The sequence below is a fragment of the Arctopsyche grandis genome, chromosome 6 (genome assembly GCF_051622035.1).
Source record: "Arctopsyche grandis isolate Sample6627 chromosome 6, ASM5162203v2, whole genome shotgun sequence".
NCBI lineage: Eukaryota > Metazoa > Arthropoda > Insecta > Trichoptera > Hydropsychidae > Arctopsyche > Arctopsyche grandis.
Genome location: NC_135360.1, coordinates 8,103,297 through 8,130,250, shown reverse-complemented (window position 1 = coordinate 8,130,250; position 26,954 = coordinate 8,103,297). Strand labels below are relative to the sequence as shown.

General features: G+C 35.5%; 1 protein-coding gene across 3 annotated transcripts in view; it reads left to right on the top strand.

Annotated features, from left to right (window-relative positions):
- The first annotated feature begins 244 nt into the window (after positions 1-244).
- The window catches only part of fra (neogenin protein frazzled), a 143,618-nt gene continuing 116,908 nt past the window's right edge, over positions 245-26,954 (top strand). For all 3 annotated transcript variants that reach the window (XM_077432627.1, XM_077432626.1, XM_077432625.1), the window contains exon 1: positions 245-488. In XM_077432627.1, the coding sequence (XP_077288753.1) occupies positions 383-488 (106 nt within the window). In that variant the 5' untranslated portion in view covers positions 245-382. The remainder of the gene's footprint in view (positions 489-26,954) is intronic.

Below are 26,954 nucleotides of genomic sequence, written 5' to 3'. Positions count from 1 at the left end.
TTTCAAAATAGTCGAAATATTCGATTAAAAGAATTTATAATCTTTAAATATCATGTTCAAGCAATTTGACAGTGTTTCGAACACTTTCACATTGTTAAACGGATTGATTTTCAATAGTTTGTCAATGCGTAAACGTCCCACTATGGAAGACTAGGTAAAAGAAAATTTGATCTGAGCGAGATGTGCAAGACGAGGGCGGTGATTATGGCCAAAAAAGTGTATTGTGATGAGCGGAGGGGCGGGAGTGCGGGTGTAGGGGTAGCGACGTGCGGTACGCCAGTAGGAAGCTGGCCGCGAGCCGGCCGGTCGCGCGTGTCGATCGCTCGAGTGTTTCGTCTCGTCAGTGGCAAGTCGAGGTGCCGTCGCGGGCGGCGCCGCACACATGCCGGCGCAGTGGCGCCCCCCGCCGCCTCCGCCCCCGCCCCTGCTGCTGCTGCTGCTCGCCGCCCTCCTCGCCGCGGCAGCCCCACTCTTCGCCACCGCCACAGGTAACGCCGCCCCTCGCCCTTCCCCCCTCCTCCCCTCCCCTTCCCCTTCCCCGCCCCTCAGACAGGGGGGGGGGCGTGCGCCGCCCCCTCGCCTCGCCGGCAACCCCCTGTTTTAGGAAAGTGTTTACTCTCCCCCGAACCCTCGCCTCATTGCAAATGTAAACAAATGAAAAATTCCGCCAAACGGCCCATTTCAAATTGTCATTTGTTTTCAATTATGACATTTGTATAACACGTTTTGTTTACTCTCTTTTGCCGTGTTCTGTGGTATTTTCCTTTTAATTACACCCATCGACTCTTTTTCATTGTTTATGTAAGATTTTCGACGTCTGCATCTCGTTTCGGGCCGTTCGATCCGGTCGATCGAGACGTTTTATGAACATTTGTTGACACGAATATGCCTACTTGTACAATACACACACACACACACCTACATATAATATCTACGTATACAGTTATATCGCGAACGCCGCTCGAGATCTGGTCGTCCGAAGATACCCGACAAATATAATTAATTGCACGCGTATGCTAAACTCCATATGCGAGTCTCGACTACGGAACGATTTTTCGATCCGATTCGACTGATTACTGTCAAATGTGAGCGAATTTCCGATCGACTCGTCACAAATGATACTTCCGTTTTCATTCTGATAAAGGCGATCTGTAATTATTCCATTTTTCAACTAATGGACACCGATCAATCATCGGAACTGTATTAATAATGCTATAAACGGCTTATACTGTGGCGTGCATTCGATTTGTCTCTGAGAGTTTTTTTTGTATTGAAAACAAATGAAGTTTCATTCATTTGTCAATTATTAAAATGAAATTTAAAATACATAATTAATCTTCGACCAATCAGGAAAGAGTATGTTCGCTTCTTCCAATCAGCGTCGAATTAACTTTTTGTACATTCTTGATTGTAGGATAAAAAAAAAATGGCGATCATAATAAATAACTTTTTCATTTTTACGTTATCTATGTTTATATAAAGAATCTGTCGATAGATAATGTATTTGTACTTTTTTACACGACTACTAAAACTTTTTATTTACGACATAATTTTAACCCATTGAATGAGAATATACGTATGTACTATTGAAGTTAGTTAATTATGCTTTATATACTTTTGAAATGCAAACATACATGTATAAAATTGAGAGAAAAAAATCTATTTTCTCAATATAATGGAATGTCCAATTCAAAATTTTCCGTTTTTATAGTCAAAAAATTTTTTTAACGTTTTATTTTTTAAATTAAAATTTGATTTTTTTGTACCCAAGTCTTTAAATTCTTTAAAATGTAAATGTAGACATTTACCTAAACTAATCTAATATATAATTTCGACGGAGACTGTATGTAAGTATGTATGTATCTATCTTTGGTTGGGAATTTCGTAAACAAGTCAAAATTTCTATGACGACGAGTCGATTCAAATAAATTTAATAAAAAAACCAATGAAAATTTACTATTAGATTCGCCATGTTTACGCTGTTTATATTATAAATACTGAGCGAAGTCGGGTAAAACAACTAGTAATATAATAAAATAGAAAGGTGATGACCAGACTTCGGCGGATAGGTTGCTTTTGTTCACAAAAAATGGTTCACTATTTTCATTTTCTATTGTCTTATAAACAAGAGTGCAAAAAAAAGGTTGACAATAGTGAACCATTTTTTGTGGTTCACTATTGTCAACCTTTTTTTTGCTCTCGATTTGTAGGACAATAGTAATTGACAACAATTAACTATTTTTTGTGCTGTAAAGAATCTTGACCGCCGATCTCTGATGTCGAGTCATTATTAAGGGACGGCGGCTTAAAAGATGGTTCATTATTGTCAGACATTTTTTTTCCTCCCGCTTTCTCGGACAATGGAGAGATCTATTGTTATTTTATGGCGGCAACTCGACCGCCGATCTCTGTTCATCATTGATGACCAGAGATCGGTGGACAAGTTGCTTTTGCCCACAAAATGGTTCATTACCGTCAATTACTATTGTCCTACAAAGTAAGAGAGCAAAAAAAGGTTGACAATAGTGAATCATTTTTGTAGGCAAAAGCAACTTGTCCACCGATCTCTGGTGATGACTAAGGATAGGCGCTCCAGTGCTATTTCCCAGGTATGTATAATCAGGCAGGTGACAATGCGCAACTCCTCTTTCCTGGGAAATAGCACTCGATCGCCTATCCTCAGTGATAACTAGTCACCGGATCCTGAGGGGGCCGTGTATTTTTCAAAGGTTGTAAATGCATTGTTAAAGGTTTGCCCAACAATGGATAGCACTGTGACTATCCTACCTCTAGTGATAACTAATGGAGTTCATATAAATCAATCTGATTATTTATGTATGTATGTATATCTTCTAAATGAGTTTTTCCAAAATTTAGACCTCGATAAATAGCTATGTATATCGTACCCGAAAATGATGAATTAACATCATAAAATCATGATTTTGAGACATCAAAAGATTACTTTATATTTAAAGTCACATACAGATCGCACGCCAATAAATACAATTTAAAAAATTGTACGATATTAAATTTGTATATTATCAAAATTCAAACCGAATTTTTACATCATATTCGTAACAGTGAGTACGGATTATTAAACATTTTTTTAAACATCAACCAACTCGTTTTGCTATTACAATTTATTGCAACGGTCACAATTTTCAGCATTTCCACCTCGTTAAAAACGCAATTCACTATAACTACGCAAATGTTTTCCGATCGTTGAATAAACACGCGATTATTCATCTATTCTCTTTTCAGAGCGCCAATAATAATTACTTTTCAATATGTACGTATCGTATGTGTGTATACATATTTACGTTTCAATTTTTCACAATCGTACCGATCGGATGCGCAAATGTTCATTGTAAACATTTCTGCGATGTTTTAACAGTTTCTCGTCGATTATTATTGTTATTATTACGCTTTTACGTACAAACCCACACACACACACACAGTATCTGCAATTGCGTATTATTATTAATTAATTATTCATACGCCGATAGACATTCCTGCGTTGAAAATCGCATTTGCCTAATTGAATAATTTCATTCGATGCGCGTCGTGTGTCAACTTCTCGTATCAAAACGACGGGAAATATCGAATTATATTTTCGGCAAAATTGCTCTCGCATTGTTCTGTCCGTCCGTCGAAACGTAACCCTTCGCTCACCGAACGTTAAAATAATTATATTTGATATATGCAATTTGGGCGGTCGAATTTTCCCCAGACAAAGCGATTTGTATGTGTGTATTTATAGACACAATATCCCGATGTGAAATATTTAGTAAATTGAGTCATTTAAAACGCGTCCAATATGCTTCCTTTGAACGTTTTTCCTTTCAGATGTTCCGACACTTTCCGGTCGTAAAGTCTCTATTTCGCCACAATTCTATGTAGTATGTACGTACATATGTATGTATAATGGTCGGTCGGGGAATCGATGCAAAGCCTCATCCTCATCCTGTTCAGCGCTTTGTGTGCTGAAAATGATATGATGAATTTTATTTTCAGATATTTATAATGTGAAAGTTGAGTATGAGTGAGATTTGATTATAAACTTGGGGGCTCTTTAGTGACGGGTACTTTTTCACGGTAAAACTGTCAATTTAATATGGTGTTAACTTTTAATATAAAATATTTTTGGTATGAAAACGGACTATACACATTTTACAGAGATGAAATAATAGCAAAGTTGCGTATCTACAGTTAAATAATAATTTAATAGTCTATTTAATATGGTGTTAAATTTCAATTTTTTTTAAATTATTCTAAGCAATTTTTTTGTTCATTTTAAAAATATGTGAATTTTAAAATTTAATTATATCATATTTATATTTCTATACTAGCTTTAATAACATACATATGTTATATTAAAAAATTTAAGTTTGCTTGGGTCGAAGACGCTATAGAAGCTAAGATTTTTTCATGTGGAGAAACTTTTGAATGTTTTTAAAATTAGAATGTCAGAAATAAAATATTAAACTTGATAGTGAAATCATATACCACAGACGAAATTTTGTTTGTAATTGTACCCAAAACCTGTCCCAACCCCCTTCAGAGCGCGCCCCGTGTCTCGTCCCGTCTCGCTTGCTCTGCCGGTTTATTTTGCATTATTACACATAAATTCTGTTTTTAATAAAATTTCATTCAAAGCGTGTGTTTTTAAATTCTCAGAACTCTTTATTAAATAAAGTAAAAATTATTATTTAAAAGATTTATTTTCAAACTTCCATTCGTAGAAATCATATTTTTAGCAGTCAGACATTATTTTATGAGCTGTGTTTAATTTAATATATAAAAAAATGTAGAGCTATGTTTAATTTACAAAACCTATTATTTTCACCGTTACGAAAAATACTCGGATTTTCGTTTCTATTATATTTTCGACTATTGTGGCCCATTAGGGATTCCTGCAATGCCACAATGGTACACGCTTAAATAAATATATGTATATACGAAAATAATATATGTACGATGCAATTATCTATCAAAAACTAGCAATATTAATGAATAATTTTTGAGGGGCACTTAAGACACAACGCCCCCTAACCCTGACTGCTAATTTAATCTTATTCTAAGTGTGATCAGTGATCGCACCTTTTTAATTGCATCCTTAATTTTCATAATTATAGCATTCGTTCGTTGTTTGGCTTTAAAACACTTTTAAACACATCGGATTATTTATTTCGCAATGATTATGATCATCGATGCCTCTGCACGAAAATGTTAAAATTTCACCTAAACCGGTACGAATATGCAGTTGAATTATGTTATGATACCTCAAGGTGTTATTTAAACTGCATTTAATCGAATCCGACGATGCGGACAAACCTCACGGCGAACTTTATATGAGAATATTCATCGGATAAGCAGCGCATTAGGTAATATTGTGGAGGTTCGCGAACTCCAGGACGATAGCGATCGGGGGAAATAAAACGCTTTTCAGGATTCGAGACTATAATACCTATATATGTGTGTATGTATGTATGTATATCATCATACCATTATTATTACGACGGCAATTTATAACTGAGCCGAATTTTATGCGATCGTCATCTCGAATATGATCGGTTCGAAGGTTGAATTGTCATCTGAGGGAAGAAACTCCATCGGTCGCGCACGTGATCTCATTTCGATGTTCGGTCTCGATTGAAAACCTAGACTTTGCCGTCGTCGGGTTCCGTGACGTATCCGATCGTGGATTTCGCCGTTTCGCAGCGATCGCTCATACATTACATACATATACTGGATTGAGCGAGCCGCACAATTCGAGATGTTCATCTGTCGAATGGGGCTTTTTTCGCGGGTTCGATTGTGATTGATTCGAATCGGACGTTCGCCGTCTGTCTGTCTGTCTGGTCGTGCCGGTGTGACGCTCTTTCTGCTTTTAATCGGCGATGGAGTTCGTGATCTGTCTCGTCAAAGCTCGACGGGATTATCTGTCTGGGTGGTTGCTTGGTTTTCCCGAGGTGAATTCTAGCTGGGAAAATTGGTGCTTATCCTGCAACGTTTGAGCTTGCTCGCCATTTTTTGTTCTTCGTCATTTTTATGATGAAAGTGCTTATTTCGTTGTTTTTTTTTCGAGGGGTTGAGTGGTTGAACGTTTTTCGGCTACAATGTCTTTTTTTAATTTTATAGACGTAGCTGTTTTTTAAATTTTATTTTATCAGGGATTTACCTAGGTATTTTTTTATATTTTACATAGCCAGCAGTATGGCTCAATGGTAGCGTGTATGTTTAGCACCAAGTGATCAGTGGGTTCTATCCGCTATACTGCTGGTTAGATTTGGGGGTATTTGTGACTCCAAATCGATCGTTTCTTACCAGTTTGCCAATTTTATCTGATTATTGTTGAAACGGTTCCTCAAAATTGGCAAAAATCATCTTTCCTGTATAAAATAATTTTCTGTATTTATGTACAATTTGTAAAAATTATGTACAAATCTCAAATCCATAGATGTTCTCAATGGATTAATTATTTATTTAATTAATTGTTATTTCGTGTTCTTCAGCTTCTGGAAATACAGTGATTTATGTAATAATAAAATGCTGCATTGTTTGTAATTAATTGTCTAGGAAGGCGCATTGGGGTCTTCCTGTCAAGCCTTCCTAGTATATATCTATGTAAAATAAAATAAAATATAACCTTGACAGGAAGACCCCAATGTGCCTTCATAGACAAATAATTACAAACAATGCGGCATTTTTATTACATAATTGAATGTTTGTGAGCCCAAATCGACCGTTTCTTATTGAGTTTGCCAATTTTTTCTGATCATTATTGAAACGGTGCCTTAAAAATTGGCAGCAAATTATCCTACCTGCTGTCACAAAACTTGTGTATTATTATTATTATATGTACAATTTGTAAAAAAATATGTACAAATCTAAAAATCCATAAATGTCTCAATGGATTAATTAATTAATTAATTGTTAATTCTTCAGCTTCTTGAAATAGCTCAAATGAGCTCAAACTTTGCAGGATAAGCACTGATTTTCCCAGCTAGAAATCACTTCGGAAAAACCTATCTAACGCAATTACCGCCCGAGTTAGTTCGTTTAGCTAAAAAAATATTGAGATGGCAGACCAATCCTTATAAACGTGGTGAAATAAAAAACTGGCCAAATAAACGCATAATAGCATGAAAAAAATGTGTAAAAAAATATATTTGACTTTTGAAATTCGCTAGATAATTAATTATAAGTATTTTAAAGCAATGAAATATCACAATCAATAGGAAAAATATGTGACTATTGATTCCAATACTCATTTTGAACACAACAATACTAGATTTTGAGTTATAGACCGCAAAAGCCAAAAAACTGTAAAAATTACGCATTTTTTTAAACGCTCATATCTCGTAAACGAGAGTGAAACAACAAAAATCATTATCATATTCGAATTCAGTATCTGAAATTTAGTCTGAAAGAGTCCACTCATGAAGAAATCTGATGGTAGACGAGTTTCTAGCGAGATATGCTATGATGGATCCTATGTACATATATGTATGTAGGTATAATGAGACATCGACAGTTCAATTTCGGGATCAAAAAGGTGTGTATGAAAAGAACAACATAGATACAAATATCAAGGTCACAAAACTGATCTTATTGACACTTCGTATATATGTATGTATGTATGTATATAGGTAAAGTAAAAAAAACTCTAGGCAAAACGTTTGGTCTCTTAATTAATAATGTTTCGAATATATGAAACACATCCCGATCTGCCGACTTATTGTATTGTGTACAAAATCCTTATCGGTTTGCTTTAAAAAGGTCTATGGCAAAATAATTGCTCGCAAAGTCGGCTGATTGGTCTATAGTATGTTTGTACATATAGTCAAAAGCTCGAGTCTTTTGATTCGTTTCTATTGTAAGACTTGACTAGCATTTTCGCGTACGTTTTCGCCTCTGTTAGATATGTATATCATCATCAGCAGAGATCGGCGGACAAGTTGCCTTTTCCCACAAAAAATGGTTCACTTTTGTCAATTACTATTGTCAACCAATTTTTTTGCTGTCTTGCTTTGTAGAGTGACAGTGAACCATTTTTTATCGGCAAAAGCAACTTGTCCGTCGATCTCTTATCATCAGTTTAAGGGGTCGATGGCTACTTTTCGCACAAAAAATGGTCAATTTCATAGAAAAACCATGCTTTTTTGCTCTCTTTGCAAACCATGCTTTGAACACTAATAGAGCAGTATGTGGTTATTTGAAAAGCATCCTCCCAGCGCTGATCTTTGATCAACATTCATAGCCATTAGCCATCCACTGCTGGATGAAGATTGGAATTAGGCAACTCATCCCACGCATTTTTTTATGATTTCATCCGCCCGTCTCCCCTTCGGCCTTCCTTGCACCCTTTTACATTCTTACGGGTACCATTCGAGCACTTCTTTCGTCCATCTGTCGTCCGTTCTTCTAGCTACGTGGCCCGCTTATTTCCATTTCTATTTCTCTATGCTCATCAATTACATTAACCACTTTTTTCATACTTCTAATCCACGTATTCCGTTTTCTATCTCTCCTTGTTATATAAGCCAAGCATACAGCGTTCCCTATTTCTTTGAGTCCACTGGACCTTGTGCAGCGTTCTGTCGTTCAACGCCCAAGTTTCGCATCCATAAGTCATCACTAGTCACCGGACCCAGAAGGTGCCGCGTATTGTTCAAAGGTTGTAAATGCATTGTTAAAGGTTTGCCGAACCTTTTTTACAAAGGATTTACAACAATGGAACAATGGATAGCACTGTGACTATCCTACCTCTAGTCATCACTAGAGATAGGCGCGAAAATGCGCTGAAAAGGGATCCTATTGTTAATTTCTATTGTTAACCTTTGTTTTTGCTCTAGAGAGCAAAAAAAAAGGTTAAGGAAAGAAACCCATTTATTTCGAGCTGGCGCATCCTAACGCCGCTGTTTAGTCATCACTAGCAAGTTACATTGCTCGAACATATTTTTCTTCAACGTGTATGTATGTATATAAAAGTATAGACATCAAAATTCATTTTCAAGTAAATCAACCACATTTACCTTTAGACAGCATTTCCGTCTTTTCAGTCGATTATGAAAAGCCTTTAGATTACGTTTTCAAAGAAAACTTTGCAAATAAATGAACGTTGAGATCTTTATAATTGAGATAAACGATTGTGTGGCACAATTTGCTTACAAACTTTGATAAATTTGCACTTGACGTATCTAAAGACTTATTTCAAGTTAGAACGTTCGTACATATATCAGACATCTTTCAGTATAAAGACAGCTAGTACTTGCCAATGGAGTTGAATTAAAAATCGTGCCACGCTAAGCAGGATTCGACGTAAGCACTATTCAACCCTTTCGTCCTTTAGTAGTCCTACATACATATACATATGTATATTTCGGTTCTGCACGCGCACTCAGTAGTTGACGAAGCATATTTAAACCCCCAACAATCGCAAAGGTTTGCGAAGAAGAAGACCCAAGAAGAAGCAGGTGTTTTCAATATGCAGCTTCCCAAACGGTCGGAGATCTATTTCCGTGGTCAGCGTGGTTTATTGCATCGTCGGGGTTAACAATCTTGCATGTGCATGAAGATGCACACACGCCCGCGCGCGCTTTCACGCAACTACATACATAAAATGTTGCATCGAAAATGGTCGCCGTCATTACGTGTGCTCGTAATTGCGAAATGTCCGTAATTATGCGTGTGTGTGAGTTTTATTTTCGAGCGAAATAATCGTTTTCCGCGCCAAGTTGTACGAAATAATGCGATGCGCCGCTAAATCTTTCTCATGCCGTCGTTGTTTTGCTGTTTTAATGCAGTTTCGTGTGACGGTGCTGATTTTAGATGTGATGTTTGCTCGAATGTGTGTGTGTGTTTTTTTAATTCTATCGATTTCTTACTGCGGTGCCTACCCACTATCATTCGTAAATTTGTAGATATTATTTTTACATACATATTTGCAGTATATAATTGTTTTAAATCTATTCATATACATACCTATTAAATCTATTCATAACATATAAAGCCGCATCAAAGTTTATGCCTAGAGCGCGCACGGAGACACAAGGCGCGCACAGATACATAATATTATTTTTTTAACAGAAAAAGACGTACACCAAATTATATATTAATACATAATTATTACATAATTCGAAATAATACATGACGTATGGTTAAACATAGCAAGGTGCATTGGAAACATCGTATACAATACGATCAATACATATTTATACAACAATACGAATTTTTATACAATAATCATCCACAGAGACATACATATATGGAGAGAAACATGGCGAGCCTTGAGATATAACATAATAACTCAAGATTTTGCGAGATAAATGGAGAGGAAAAGCCAATTTTGCAGGAATCGTTTCAATGAAAATCTGAAAAATTGAAAAACTCTGATAGGAAACGACCGACCTGGTAACAAACCAAGGTCTGGCCAGCAGCAAATAGTGTGACTCGAACTCGTAACCACACTGACCCTAGTCAGATATGCTCACCACTAGTCCGTACTGTTGGTCCACTATGCGCGCATAGAGACACAAAAGTACCGCGTCTCCGTTCGCACCTTGGGTACTCATTTGGACGGGCCAAAATAATATTTTTGTTAATGTATAGTGAAAAGGGCCTGCTCCGCTTTCGCGTTACTTCTTTTTAGCTAATTTATAAATCGAATTTTCATAAATATACTTATGTATATTGTAATATATTATATATTCAAGTGACCAAATATATCAATGTAATATATTTTTTTAATTTTGTTTACTCACGTAATCACGTCATTCACGCTACTGGCATTTTACGCATGATGTCTATAGCGGTCGTCCGCGGTAAAGGGTTTAGAATTGCATTTGAAAAATTGTCGCTTTCGGTGGTGCATGTTTTCAAAGTAACGTCATCGCGGTGGGAAAGTTTGGGAAACTTGAACCCCGATGAGTGGTTACCAACTCGTTCAATTGACCCTTCGCAGTTAGTTTCGATTAAAAGAATATTGGTTTTAACCCCTTACCCCAAGGGTATGCGAACAGTGAAGGGAAAGTCCTCTTCGAATCGTACCAGTAATTTAATTAAAATCACTTCCCCTTCGTTTTTGATTCATCTTTTGTAATCAAATTTTGGGTGTGTGTATGCTTGAGTTTCGGAAAGACAATGCACATTTTTTGCCAAGCGAAAATTTCGCAGTTTGTGTCAAAATTTTTGGCACTGATTCCACTCATGACACGGTTCGTTGGGTGTTAAACGCGGAAAATTTTTTAGCTTCATTGTAATCGTGTTATTTTAATAACAAACTGTGAAAATTATCAGAATTGGTTGTCAAATATTCTATTTACGTTTAAGTTTAGTGTCTTGGAAAGTCTTCAGTTAATTCATTTATAACATGTTACGCCAGCATTTTGTCATAAAATACTCAATTCAGTCATAGAATACGTGTCGGCTTATCACTTCTTTGGGGTACTGCAGAACCAAACTGGTTTGTTTGGGAAATTGCAGTACCACAGTTCCTATGAACGAACCGCGTCAACACAAGATTGCGAAAATTTAAGTTAAATATCGAGTCTTCAACTTAAGAGAAGGATATTTTTAGATTTTTTGTCATTTAAATTTTGTGCTTTTTGATCATTTAAAACTTTAAATCATTTAAAACTCCGTTAGCCATTGTGCTGGGCTCCAAGCGCCGAGTTCAAAATGTGTGCTTTAAGCTAAACTAATACAAAATCTGAGAGATAATAATTTTTTTTTTTTAATGTATTCAACGTCGAATAATATAAAATAAGTACAATAAATGAACAACATGAAAGCTGAAGCATAGCCGTTATCCTTAGGCGGATATCATTCTCACGCTGTCCATTGAGCGCGGAGCGTACTGAATTCACCCTTTCTATCGCATTGGTGAGGCACGTGTACACGGCTTCCTGCTAAAATAATTATTTCTGTTGATATTGATAATTGTTTTTATTTCGTAATGGTATAGTTCGAATCTTAAAGGTTTTGACGAGGAATATGATGACCCATATATTTGGAGAGATAAAATAAAATATAAGACCTGGTCACTCGCTATCCATCACAGTGTGGCGAGTGTTCGGACGAAAACACAATGAGTGGTACGTGGTTTTTTTTAGATACTTTTTAACATGTGTAAAAAACGCAGCACCCCTAGCATGGTACACAGTCCCAAAAATCACCCTTGGAGTGTTTTCGGTGATATTTTATCCTTGTATTTATCCTTGCTTGACAATGATCGATAACGGTAAATCCCATGTTTGAATAAATGTAGTAGAAACTTGTCGGTTGCTTATGGATATGCAATCTGCACGTGCAACTACACCCGAATTTGTGTTTTCGCCCTTAAAGGTCTATTCATACTTGGTCGGCACGAACCGGCAACTGCGCCAAACCTGCAAGTAATGACATTAATCTTTGGTACATTCTACATATATGGACGTGTATGAATGCGCGAATGGAGCATGAATGCGTCCATATAGAATTTACCAAAGAATACTGTCTGTAATTGCAGGTTTGGTGCAGTTGTCGGTTCTTGCCGACCAGGTATGAATAGACCTTGATAAGGTCGTGTGCGGTGGCGGCTAGTGAACAAACACATTGAGAGTTCGCATCAGGCGAAATAGATCATTGACGCAACAGACTCGGCGCGAAAAATCTTATGTACTTAATCTCATGTACAATCTTATAAACAATCTTATGTACAATCTTATGTCCTACCATATGTTTCATCAGTGTTGAATACGCACAATTTCTTAAAATTCCCTACTAATTTTTTTGTGATTTTCATTTATTTTACTGCTATTACATATATTGATTTGAATTTGTTAATTTTGACTGATAGGTTTACTGCACTAGCGCTCATACTTTCTTTGCCTGTGTTCTTTCAACCGAAAAACCAATACAGTACTTCCAATGTATGCATCATAATCTCCGATAGCTATAATTAACATTCACCTCAAAATAGCATCGTTACACTATCAGACACTCCCACTAGAATGTCTATTTTTGAAGCAGACCGTGTACACTTATAGCTATAATCCAAAGGCATCATTGTCGTTTGAAAAAAAATACAAGAAGAAGATAATTTAGTTTCAAAGCGGAATTGAAACTGCTTTTATCCAGAGTCGTCCTACCGATTAAATCCCCATTTTGGTACACCTTTATTTTTAGTCGACTGAATGAGGGAGTTCATCGTCTGCTGAAGCTTTCGGCTCATTGTGTACATTCATAGCTCGGACTTGTCTACTGTACTGTATAGATAGATGGTTTGTTGGCTCTTTTTGACCATGGAGTACATGGAGTCGGCATCTGCACCGATCGGTTATGCATCACGGTGGCGTTGGTGTTTTGGGAGTGGAGTCAAGAGTCGCGTGTCTGCCTATTTCTGTGCGTTCAGACCCAGACAAGCCGGAGACAACGTCTAGACGCGTTCGCTTTTTCGCTGACATTCTGCCAAATATTCGGGAGCCGGTGTGACGCCTGTGCTATACTCAAACACCACTACCAGACGGGCCACTGTTTGGCCAGGCAACACTTGTCCAAACATCAGATGATGATCGCTCATTGCCAAAACGGCCTCGTTGTTCGCTGCTCGCTAAGAGTCTCTCGGCCTGCCAGCGGCCAGTCGTTTAGTCGAGTGCGTGTTTCCAAACTTGACCCAAATGTGTAGTTTGCTTGTACTTAATGAGTGAGTTGTGGTTCTGGTTCGTGAAGGATTCAAAGATTTTTATGATGCTTTCTAATGCTCAGCTGAAAGTTTTGGGTACTATCTCCTGCTCGATTCCATATTTTTTACTTTGTTAGTTCAATACAATTCCTGCTCGTCAAAAATTTGTGATCTGATTTGGAACCACTTCTACAATTTAGGTTGCTTTGATATTTTACCGATATACAGTAGGTTAGCTAATTGAAGTAAGCTATTGTTTTCAACATGAAGCTAGAGGAATTAAATCATTAACGAACTCATTAAAATTTACACCAGTCTTGTCTCAGGATCGACGCTATGACAGCTAGCTATCCGGATGCGGCTTTCTTTGCAATTCACAGGCTAAAAACTTGACAAGCGATAAAAGCTACTTTGTCTCTCTCATTTACTCTCTTATATAATATTACAAGCTTTTATACTCTCTCATATGCGTTTTTAAATCACCAATAGATTTTTTTCTGAGTGATTTTGTAGCATATTTGATTTTTATAAATTTTTTTTTACAGCTATGAAGTTTTTTTAGCATAACCTTTGGGTTTTTAAGCAAACTCTACTAACCAAGTTGTGGGTTTGTATTTTAAAGTGACACGGCTTGTTGTCACTTTAAAATACAAGGATAAAATTTCACCGAAAACACTCCTGGGGGGATAGTTTTGGCTTGAATTGCCATAGCACACATCAGGCGTGCTAGCTTTTTTTTTACATGTGCAAAACTATCGTAAAAAACTTCATATATTTTTACTACGCACACACTGTGTGTCCGCACCCATATATAAATTTGTTTCTTCTCAAAAATCGTAGCAATTCCAAGTGCCTCTAAATTGAAAGGCCCAAGGATACAGTACACGTTGAAAAATGTTTTGTTAAAAATCGAAGAGCCAATGTTAGATACCGAGTACGTAATTCACTTTGAACCGTAAAAGTACGATGGAAACGCGTCGTAAATCTCAATTAAGGGAGTACAGTAGATACGTGTGGTGAAAATCTTCGAACACGTGTGTAATTCCCTTCTGTCACTCTTCATCAGGGTCTGCTCTGATATTTCACTCAACAGCGGATGAGTCTCGGCAAAATGGCAATAGGCATTTAATCGTGAGGCAATTTGTGGCGCTTCGTGAGCCACTTATTCATTTTATTTAAATTCAAACATCCTTCTCTATCTTGGCGACCACCCGCAGGAAGCTTCGCCGATAACCCAAAGATTCAATAACTGAAAGGTTACATCAATATCGGAATGGGTAAAGTTCTCCAGAGATTGTTCCCACTCCCCCCTGTCCCAAACGAAACACTCATACTTGAAGGTTATAAACTCGATCACTCGTTGGTTTTACATAGTTGACATTTTGATACACATTTTTCGATTGTATGTATATATGTACATAAGTCTTGGGATAGGGCAAAAAATAGATAAATAGTTCAGGTAGCTCGAACCATTTAAAAGGTAAATTGCACCTGCCCGTAATAATGCCTTTTCCCAAAAATAGCAGGTCTAATTCTTAGAAATTTGTACCTTTTTCTTAGTAGCCATTTGACTATTTCATTTAAAGTACATACCTGTACATATTCGGTTGTTTTTATTTGAGTTGCCCGTCTGAGTGAATGTGTAATATTATACATAGATAGATAAGTAGAAAAAAATTAAAGATTGAGCTTTTTTAAAAAATTTTGCATGGGCTTTTAAATATGTATGTATTTGAGATCACGAGATTGAATCGAAGACTGTAGATTTACATTGCGGAAAGAACAAATGTTCGTCTTCATATAGTAGAAGATATTAAATTGGTTCGTCTGCATCTGTGTCACGTTCGCTAGTACTCAATCCAGGTACTCCATAAGAGATTCTCAACGTTGCACCGATGCATAAAATTGTATCCTACTTACTATAGTGGTATCCAGATTTCACGTCATCGGCTAAGAATCAAATATACTGCACGCACACAACACGCCATATTGATTTTCCATCGCTTCATTTGCAGACTTGTTCACTTCTTTGCTCGCCCCTCAACGGTATGAATGCATCTCCAACACCCCCTCGTCTCGGTAGATATGTAGGAGGAGGGGGGCGTTTGTTTTTCGCAGTTTAGGGGTTGGACGAAAAGAAATTTTGCTATGCATTTAGATTCGTCTGCTCCCCCTTCGAATAACCACTACTATCTTTTTGATGGCGATATTTACATTCAACTTCCTCGTGCAAATTTGTTATTAAATGAATTCAACTTTGAACGGGATTTGATTTCAATTTTGGGAATTTGATCTGCTTTTTATTTTGTATTTTTTTTCCATGCGTACGCGTTTGTTTTGAGTTGATGCAAATTTTTCAACGCTCGTCTGAAAGCTCAAGAGGGCTGACGGTTCACAGGTTGCGAAATGTTATTATGTAAACCACTCATTTTTAAGTAAAAAAAAACGTAAAAGCAACCTTTAATTTTAATTTGACATAAATTTTGATGCATATTTTTGAGGCAAAAAATAAATATAGAAAGATGATCAAAGAAGAAGAGGAGGAGGAAGAGGTGGCGAATACCTTCACGTCTTCCTTTGAAATTAAAATTATACAAGAAGATACACTCTGAGCTCAATTTCAAAGGTTCGTGTGAAAATTCGCCATTACTAGTATTAGTTCATTCCGCTTTTTACTCGCTGTATTGAACTGGTATTGCCATTTTAGTCATCAATGACTAATAGGTAATCTCGTTGAACGTCTGTGAGAATAGGGGCACGGCCATTCATGACATCTCTGGCCGATCATGTGTGAAATTATTTCTCATAAGTACAGATGTATTTATATATATTATCCCTTTCTACGTGCTGTCGCATATCACACATGACAATAATGACCCCTATATGTGCTCTGTATTTTATTTATTTTCAACAATCGTGGGTACTGCCCGTTGAGTGCCGTATATAAGTAGGCACTTGATATATTTGGATTAAATTCTCTTACGTTGTTTGGAACAAACGGTAAGCTCTCGAACCTTGTGTCGTTACTTACGAAGTACGGGTATTAAACTCGTTGATGTTTATGCAGTCTCACAAATCTCTGAAATAACTCGTTGTATTACTTCAATCAGCAGTGTGCTTAAAATGGTTGACAATATTACGTGTTCATACATATAACGGTCGATTGTAAATAGTTGGTTTTATTACGATAGAATATTTATTGTACCAACATTAACCTCATATACGTACATACATATATTCATTCCAAGGTGCATTTTAGTTTGAATCTAGGTGTAAAACAATTCAGCTGAAATTGTGATGGAGAATGTCTTGAATTTTAATGGAAATCAGATAAATGTGCAATCGTCCATAACGGAGATATTTATTAGTTGGTAAGTTGACCTTTAGGTTCGTGATTACGCGTCGAATCACGAACAATGAAGATTTGAGATGTTTTGGATTTTCTGCCGTTGGCTTTTTCTAAAACATTAGCGGTCTTTGTCACACAATACAACTCACATTTGGCTATCAAACTTGAATACCAGCTTAAACATTCAATGTTTATATTTCGATGACTTGGTGCACAGATATTGTATGTCCATTTTTTAATTTGTATCGAATTTTAAGTTTGTAGATGCTGGAATAATTCAGATTATTCCTTTCAGGATAATTTATGTATACCACATTAATTGCTTTGAAAGGAAAAACCTGAATTATTCCAGCATCTACAAACTTAAACTTCGGTATAAACTTAAAATTCGATACAAATTCGTAGATAGACTCCAGCTGTAAATGGGCGTGCCTTCATGTCAATGCTAATTCGTACGTATTTTAAGTTTCCTGTACATTTCTTCAAATATGGGAATCATCGTGTTCGATCACTGTATCAACAGTTGATACATTAAAGGGGGTTTAATGTATCAACTGTAAACGATCACTGTATCACTGATCAACGTAATACAATCTATGTCAATACAAGGATAAAATATCACTGAAAAAATTTCAGGAGGTGAGTTTTGGCTTCGTTCGCCATAACATAGATCTAGCGTGCAGGCGTTTTTTTTACATGTGCAAAACTAATTCTGAAATATAAAAAAAACACTTACGCGTACCACTCGTGTGTGTCTACACCTTTATGAACTTGTAGCATAGGTGATTCCTATTGATCAGAATATTTTAGCTGACCAATAGGAATCGCGTGTTTTTCTTCCTTTTTGCCTTTTGAAATGAGGCACACATATGGCTGAAAATAAGTCTCACTATAATCAATTGGAAAACTGCTACAGAACAATTCATTGTCGCTAACAAGTAATTTGTGTGCATCCGCTGCTAAATATGATTCGTGATCTTTAACTAGCACGAGCTGTACTCCTATTTTGGTTTGGATCTTCAATTTGAGACGCGATCTAGCTTTCATTTTTGTTTTTAGACTTGATTCACCATGCGCAGAAAACAAATGTTCCGAAAAGTATATGCTTACTTGGCATCAAACTGATACGAAGTATTTAAGTACATTGATCTGTTAAAATTGAAGATTCACATATCCGCTGTATGAAAAATAGAAGAAATAGTGCGATAATGTGACTTCTCGGCTATCCTTCAAACTCTCATGTATACCCATCTAAAAGTCATATTCTCGAGTGGAAATATTTTCGTAGTTGGGTGAGCACGACTTGCGTGCAGTAGATTAACTGTAAACACGTTTCGCCCTTTTCGTCCCTAGGGACTCGGGTCTTCACGTCCCGATTTGGCCGTTCGCAAGTCGGCAGCTGCTCCCCCTCTTTCCTGGGTGCACCCTGTGCAACCACCCCCGTTCCGTACACCCACTACATATCGACCTGGAGAGGGGGAGTTGGACCTACCAGACTGCCTACCTACACTCTCCTGATGCGCTTCTGGGATACCCTCAAAAAAGGATATGAAACGGCAAAAGGATAAACTCCATTATACCAATATTCGAAAAGAGTCGAGCGGAAAGTGGGCGGTGGGTGGGTGAGGGAGTGGGGGGTTGGAACCGGTTGTATCTAATGTTTTGTATTCGCCAATCGACTTCCACCTGAACAGGATATTAAAGCAGCAATGAGGAAATTGTTCAATCCTTCTGTTACTTCTCCTTACTCCACCACCTACCCATGTAGCTATTGATCATTTACACTCGAGTTGTTTTTTTTTTTTTTCTTATTTGACGATTTTTCATCTATACGTGACCTTTTATTATGCCTTTCGTTGAAGTGGACGAAATGTGTTTGTAGCGATAGATTAAATATTGTGGTACTTTGCTGTATGGCAAACAAAATGAAGTGCTTTTGTGTTTGAACGGTAGCTAACATTAAGATATAAAACGGATACTCAGCATGAAACAAACTTTTGTTAATTGAGAGATTTGAAAATGGGGAATCCACATTAAAGCTCGCCAAAGAATATGAAATATCAAACTGTTCGAGATATATGTACATACATACAAGAAAAAATAAATTGGAGGCTTTCACAAGACATTATGATAATATCTACTGCATGTGCTTCCAAACGAAAGAGTATGAAAATGTAATCACACGAAGATTTAGATTCAGATTTAGAAAAGCAAAAATAAATCTGGATCAGTAAGAGGAACCGAAATAAAAAATGTTCCTGTTAATTATTATAACCCAAAAGGAGAATGGATGGATACAGATCTTCAAATATTGGTTCAAAGCTAAATGGGTTCCTGAAGTGAGAGATTTTTTAAAAATAAAGCAGTAATGTTAATGAATAATGCTCCTCGTCCGAATGAAACGAATATTAAAAACCAATAAGTCTTATGATAGCTAAATTTTTATTGCATGGGTGGGTGGGTTCAGGATCCGAATGAAAGGCCAAAGTCGCTTCAAAGCATCTGTTCAACAATTAAAGAGCTCCACACGGATCCACCGCTCACGCCAGTCATCTGATCTACCGCGTGTACCTCATAAAGGACTAGTTGCACACCGCAGTTTCCCCGATCCATTTATGTATGTATTGTCTAGGCACGTAAAGGTCTTGGTACACGTAAAGCACGTAAGGCGGTGAGTCTATTGTTCTGTGAGAACTCCCGCTTACTGAATTCCGATAGCCTAATCCGGGGTTTCTATTGCTCACCTATGAATGCAGTTACACAGTGGATACCCTCTCCTATGTTACAGTACAAGTCTGATTCAACCTATGTACCAAGGTGTCATCACATCAATGAAACGGTTTTACTGTGCTGATCTTCTCAAAACTCTTGCCGAGGAAGAAAAAAAATACACTGAATTTTACAATTTTTAATGAGTAAATGTTGATTAGTGACGAAAATATTCTGTAGTTGGTTTTCGAAACATTTGCGGGTTTACGTAAAGTATGTAACTTACATTGTAACAATCAACTGCAATGTCAACAGCTGAAACCTTTCATAAAGTAAATGGCATTTTCGTCATGTTTATTAGTAATATCAACTTCTTCCTTCTGTGGTCCTTTTACTAAATGTTATAATGTACTTGGGTAAGAAACGAGCGGTAATGATTGGGGAATGGAGAAAGGGGTGAGATGTTGGGGGATCGTTCCCCGTCATTTTTGACGGGTTTGTATGCTGTATGCGGTACAAATGAAAACATCAGATGAGTGCAATTGATTTTCTTTTGGGGAGATATATGTTGAGTGCTGTATGATTATTTAATGCTTTGTGGCGAACGTACAACAACCTGCAGTTTGAACTTGAGGGTGTGTTTTTACTTTTTTTTATTTATTCTGAACCTCTTATACATAACTGGGTTGTGGTTTAAACTGCAAATTATGTTCCTACTGGTGAACCTGTCTTGTGCGTTTTTATTATAATCTTGATTCCACTCGAGCTTAAAACTTTCTGAATATGCGAACATCTACCCCTCCCGATTTGTTCTGGATATTTTATCTACCTGGACCGAAAGATATTTCTTCAGATGTTTGCTTAAGTATTAAATACTGGAATACTTTTTAGTTTTCGGATTTGGATTCGAGAAAAACAGAAAGCAATAATAGCAAAAAGCGTACCTTTATATTTCAAAATACTGTATTTCGATATACATATATGCATACTTGCTTATAATCGATAATAATAAACTTATTCACAAGATATTTTTGTAAAATGAGTTTATGTACATATGTACATATGTAGTTAAGCTAGCTCAAGCCAACTGGGTCGTCTCACTTTACTTAATATAAAGCCTTCTTTGAACTGCCACTAATTAGTAAAATTCTACGTGTATTAGGTATGCTTCCTAATCGAACGTAGTGTAGATTGGAGCACATTATCGCTTACTATTTGCATTTAATGTATAATAAGCACTTTTGAGCCTACCCGAAGCTCCCTCTACCGGCTTAACACGTGGGTTGTGCCATATCAATAAAGTACACTTAATGCAAATTCAGTTTATATCGAGATAGTAGCTGGAGATAATGGCGTCTGACATTTAATTACAAAGCACACAACTCTACAAGTCAATAAAGCAGATTTCGAGGAATGCAAACGTTGAATAGGTCTTGTTACAGGCAAAGGGCTGTGCAAGCAAGCACGTTCGGAAGATGTTTCGCGCACACAGACAGTATATGTAGTTCGCATTGTTTCGATCGAAACATACCCTAGCAAATAGGGGGTGTGTTTAGAGGTGATTTGATAGTCGTATATATGTATATATATATCTAGGGGTTGTTTGGGGGTGTTCAGGGAAACCCCTAGCACTTGCACGTCTAGAGGTTGTCCGTTTATCTCTCACCTTGCACGCTCCATAATTTCTTCGACCCCTCCTCCTCCTTTCTGCGAATATCGGCAAAGTAAGCTTAATTTATGTCTTCGCTGGAAAATTCGCTGAAATTTAATATAATTTATATGTATATAGGTGTATTTATTTAGCGCGAGTGTATATTTTTTTCCCCCGACAATTTTCTCGCGAAAATTATTTTAAGGACTCGTCACGCTAATTGGAAACGTTCCGCTCATTTTCAAACCGAATTAATCGTCTCCTCTTTTTCTCTCCGTTTATGTTTGATATTAATATTGTAGGTGGGGAGGAGTGGGGGTGGGTGTTTTATGTTGAAATTTCTTACGTTTGGGCATGGCTTTTCATGCGTTGCGTGTTCTCAGAGAATTTTCGTTTATATAATATAACATATACTACGTAGTATGTGAAAGAAAATAAAATGATACCCAAAAATCGGCCTAATCTGTCAGCAGCGAAGACAGAAATAAATAGCGTTCACGTGTTTTTATTCTCAGGATTGAAGATTGATGCAAAAGTCGGGAAATTTTGAAGTTAAAGGAAAATCTCGGAAACGTTTTTTTATGAAAAGATAATTTATAATTGGTATTTTTTTTTGTAAATAAATAAATACAAGATTGATCGGGGTTATAAAAATATCATTATATTCGTAATAACTGCAATCGTTAACGATACCGATAATTTTTTTGATGTATTTATTATAGATAAGTGTGTGATATTGTTATATTATCAAGTATTTGAACTTTTTACTGTATCTATATATATGTACATATACATATACAACAGTGATGCACAACCGGCTGCCCATAAAATGATTTACTTAAATCACCAAGTGTTTCATTGGGGGACGCGACAATTGGTGCAAGGCCAAAATGTTCAACGACAAAATGTACCCGAAAATTAGTGCACTGACAAAATGTACCCGCGACAAAATGTACCCGCGACAAAATGTACCCGCGACAAAATGTTCAAAAATGTTCAAAATGTTCAAAAATCCTAAATTATCCTATTTTAATGGCAAAAGTAACTTTTTATTGTATTATATTTATCGATGTATATGGTACTTTTTATCGTATAGATCGCGGATGTTATTAAATTATTATAAATTAAAGGTGTTCTCAACCGCACCAACATATACTTATTTAAATTGAACAATTACATTTTAAGCGAATGTCATTGTGACTCATTGAATATCATTTTAAGATGTCATTGAATTAGTATAAATGACAGGGGTTCCCAACCGTATCCAATATTTACGTATTTAAATTGAAAAAAAAAACTTTCCGAGCGTATGAACTGCAGATTACATTGCATTAGTTTATATGGCAGGGCTTCTCAACCGTCTCCAAAATTTTCTTTATTTCAAATGAATAATTTACTTTTTATCGTACACATCGCGGGCGTTATTAAATTAGTATAAATGACAGGGGTTCTCAACCGTATCCAATATTTACGTATTTAAATTGAAAAAAAAAACTTTCCGAGCGTATGAACTGCAGATTACATTGCATTAGTTTATATGGCAGGGCTTCTCAACCGTCTCCAAAATTTTCTTTATTTCAAATGAATAATTTACTTTTTATCGTACACATCGCGGGCGTTATTAAATTAGTATAAATGACAGGGGTTCCCAACCGTATCCAATATTTACGTATTTAAATTGAAAAAAAAAACTTTCCGAGCGTATGAACTGCAGATTACATTGCATTAGTTTATATGGCAGGGCTTCTCAACCGTCTCCAAAATTTACTTTATTTCAAATGAATAATTTACTTTTTATCGTACACATCGCGGGCGTTATTAAATTAGTATAAATGTCAGGGGTTCTCAACCGTATCCAATATTTACGTATTTAAATTGAAAAAAAAAACTTTCCGAGCGTATGAACTGCAGATTACATTGCATTAGTTTATATGGCAGGGCTTCTCAACCGTCTCCAAAATTTACTTTATTTCAAATGAATAATTTACTTTTTATCGTACACATCGCGGGCGTTATTAAATTAGTATAAATGACAGGGGTTCTCAACCGTATCCAATATTTACGTATTTAAATTGAAAAAAAAACTTTTTAATCGTATTGGAGATGTCATTGAATTATATGTATATATATATATACATATAATTCAATGATTATATATATATATATATATTATGATATAAGGTCGATGATTTCCTCATGTATTTTGAGGCTAATTACATTGGGAAAATTATTTTACCAACCCTAACTACATAAAAAATGTTAAGATTCCTAGAAAAAGATTTGGTCGAAGCATATGCGCTTCAATACTTCGAAGACAATAGGTTCTTTTGAGCTGAAAAATAAAATTCGATTTACAATCATTTTATTTTAACCATGCATTTTTTTTCTCAACGTGTGAATTTGATTAGCAAAAAGTTGAATTTGATTTACAAAGGAGTGAATACGTAATAAATAATAAATGTAATTATTTAAAAATTCATCATTATCAGTATATAATAAAAAGAAGACACTAGACATTTCCATGTTTTAATATTCATATAAATTATTGATATATTAATTATCTATTAACATATGTACAGTCCATCCTAAAATGCCAATGTAACACAAAACCGGACTACGGAATGACCTTAAAAACAAAATTAATTATGGTTGAAAATTATAATACATTGCTTGAAAGATAGTCTTCTTGATAAATATTGTGGTTCTAGCTTATTTGCCATAATTTTAAAGCCTATAAAATAATTTTTCGTAAACTGGTCAAGTACGGTTTGCATATTGCAAGATAAGGTTTTTTCTATGTATATTCATTGAAGCTCAGGGTGCTGTTAGTGCTAAATTAAAAAGAACCAGGTCGGTGTTTAATTTTTACGACCCCCCCCTCGGTTTTTTTTTTACTAAAAAAAATTCGGGTGTGACCAACCCATGACTTTATCTATGTATTTGAGGAATATAAGAAGGTAACAAAACAAAATTCGATATTGAACTGATGACTATGATAGCGATACAAATTGAGCGCAAATGTATGGAAAATTGCACAAAACAAAAAAAGTTCTACTTCCGGTTGTCAGATTTTGTTCAAATTTTTTTTATTACTAAAAATCACTATCAGTATTATACTCATTAAATATCAAAAAAATAAAAATAATTTTAAGGGTCAAAATAAAATAATGAAATATTGTTTTAAAAAAAAATACCACTTCCGGTTTACAAATTCTGACCAAAACCCTACCAGCTCTAAGTTAGTACATAAAGGATAGAAATATAAATTTTCAGCTTAATACGTTCAGGGGTGTGGACAGAGTAGTGGGCACAACATTTTCAACCTTTCTAAGAGAAAAAAACCCACTTCCGGTTTATAAAATTTAATAATTTTTTTTTCTTTTCATCACATTGCTACAAGAATTATACTTGAATTTTTTGTGACGAAAACACATGTTTAAGGGGTCGAAAAAAATAGTGGAAGAAAAATCGTACAAAAGTAAACTGCCACTTCCGGTTGACAGATACTTACTAAATTTTATATATAACTTGGTATTGTTAACTTGATAACCTTATTAGAACTTTATAATACCAGAGTAATTATAAATTAATTACATACATATATGTATATTTTTCTATAATAAATGTGATCGAGCTTATCAACTGTGAATAGCTAAAAATTATTATTCCATTGCTACAAACCGACGTTGAAGAGGACATTGAAGAGATTTCGAACCCACCATTTGCCTATTGTCCTAGGGTTTTACGCAAAGAAAAAAATGCATTCAATAGCCTCTAACATGAGGGTAGTAAAATTTTATAACCCATTTGTCTTTTTACATATTTTCGTCCATTTGTGTAGACAATTCATCTGTCAATCATAGAACTAATTTCAAAATATATTATTGTTTTGCCATCTCCATTCAACGCGCGTGATTTTTTTTACATTTACATTTTAATTGTCTTTTACATGTCAAAATTAAATTTTGTATGCAACCCTTACGCATAATAGTTAGTTGTAAATGATGCAATATTAATGTGAAACATAAAGGAGGTATGTAAAAATAATTTTAGCTGTAAATTTCTAATGTCTGCCTTTTTTACATACCTCCTTTTTTCTACAACACAATGTCCGATTCATACATTTGTTTTTTGCTAAACACTAAGTAAAATCTCTCCATCGTTAATCCGAATAGTCGTAATTCGAGACTTGACTGTAAAATAATACATTAAATTTATCTAAACTAATATTTGATATTCTTGCCTTATAATTGTATAATGAAATATTAAGTTTTAAAAAAACTTTCATTATACATTTAGCTTGCGAATGTACACTAGAAGACTTATTTGCAGAAGAAATAAAATAATTGCATTTTAAACAAAATTTTGGAAAAAATTATGTGAATTTGATTTAGAGACGCCGTAAAGGTCACATTCAATGTTAAAACTCGAAGTACACGTGACCGCTGGCTGGGAACTGTTTTATCAAAATAAAATGTGGCGTTCAACGTTTATTTATTTATATATTATCTTAGCTATAAAGCTAATTTTAAAAATACATCTTAATTACTTAACTCTAAATAACACTAAAATTTATAATTATCTTATATGTACTGTCCCTCACAGAGATCTTCGCACCTCTGTGAGGGTGTTAAACTAATTCAATGACATACGCTTTAAAAGTAATTTTTTCAATTTAAATAAGTAAACATTGGATACGGTTTAGAACCCCTGACATTTAAACTAATTCATTGACATCTGCAATACGCATAAAAACTTTTTTTTTTCAATTTATATAAGAAAAAATTGGATACGGTTGAGAACCCCTGTCATTTATACTAATTTAATAACGTCCGCGATGTGTACGATAAAAAGTAAATTATTCATTTGAAATAAAGTAAATTTTGGAGTCGGTTGAGAAGCCCTGCCATATAAACTAATGCAATGTAATCTGCAGTTCATACGCTTAGAAAGTTTTTTTATTTTTTTCAATTTAAATACGTAAATATTGGATACGGTTGAGAACCCCTGTCATTTATACTAATTTAATAACGCCCGCGATGTGTACGATAAAAAGTAAATTATTCATTTGAAATAAAGAAAATTTTGGAGACGGTTGAGAAGCCCTGCCAAATAAACTAATGCAATGTAATCTGCAGTTCATACGCTCAGAAAGTTTTTTTTTTCAATTTAAATACGTAAATATTGGATACGGTTGAGAACCCCTGTCATTTATACTAATTTAATAACGCCCGCGATGTGTACGATAAAAAGTAAATTATTCATTTGAAATAAAGAAAATTTTGGAGACGGTTGAGAAGCCCTGCCAAATAAACTAATGCAATGTAATCTGCACTTCATACGCTCAGAAAGTTTTTTTTTTCAATTTAAATACGTAAATATTGGATACGGTTGAGAACCCCTGTCATTTATACTAATTTAATAACGCCCGCGATGTGTTCGATAAAAAGTAAATTATTCATTTGAAATAAAGAAAATTTTGGAGACGGTTGAGAAGCCCTGCCAAATAAACTAATGCAATGTAATCTGCAGTTCATACGCTCAGAAAGTTTTTTTTTTCAATTTAAATACGTAAATAT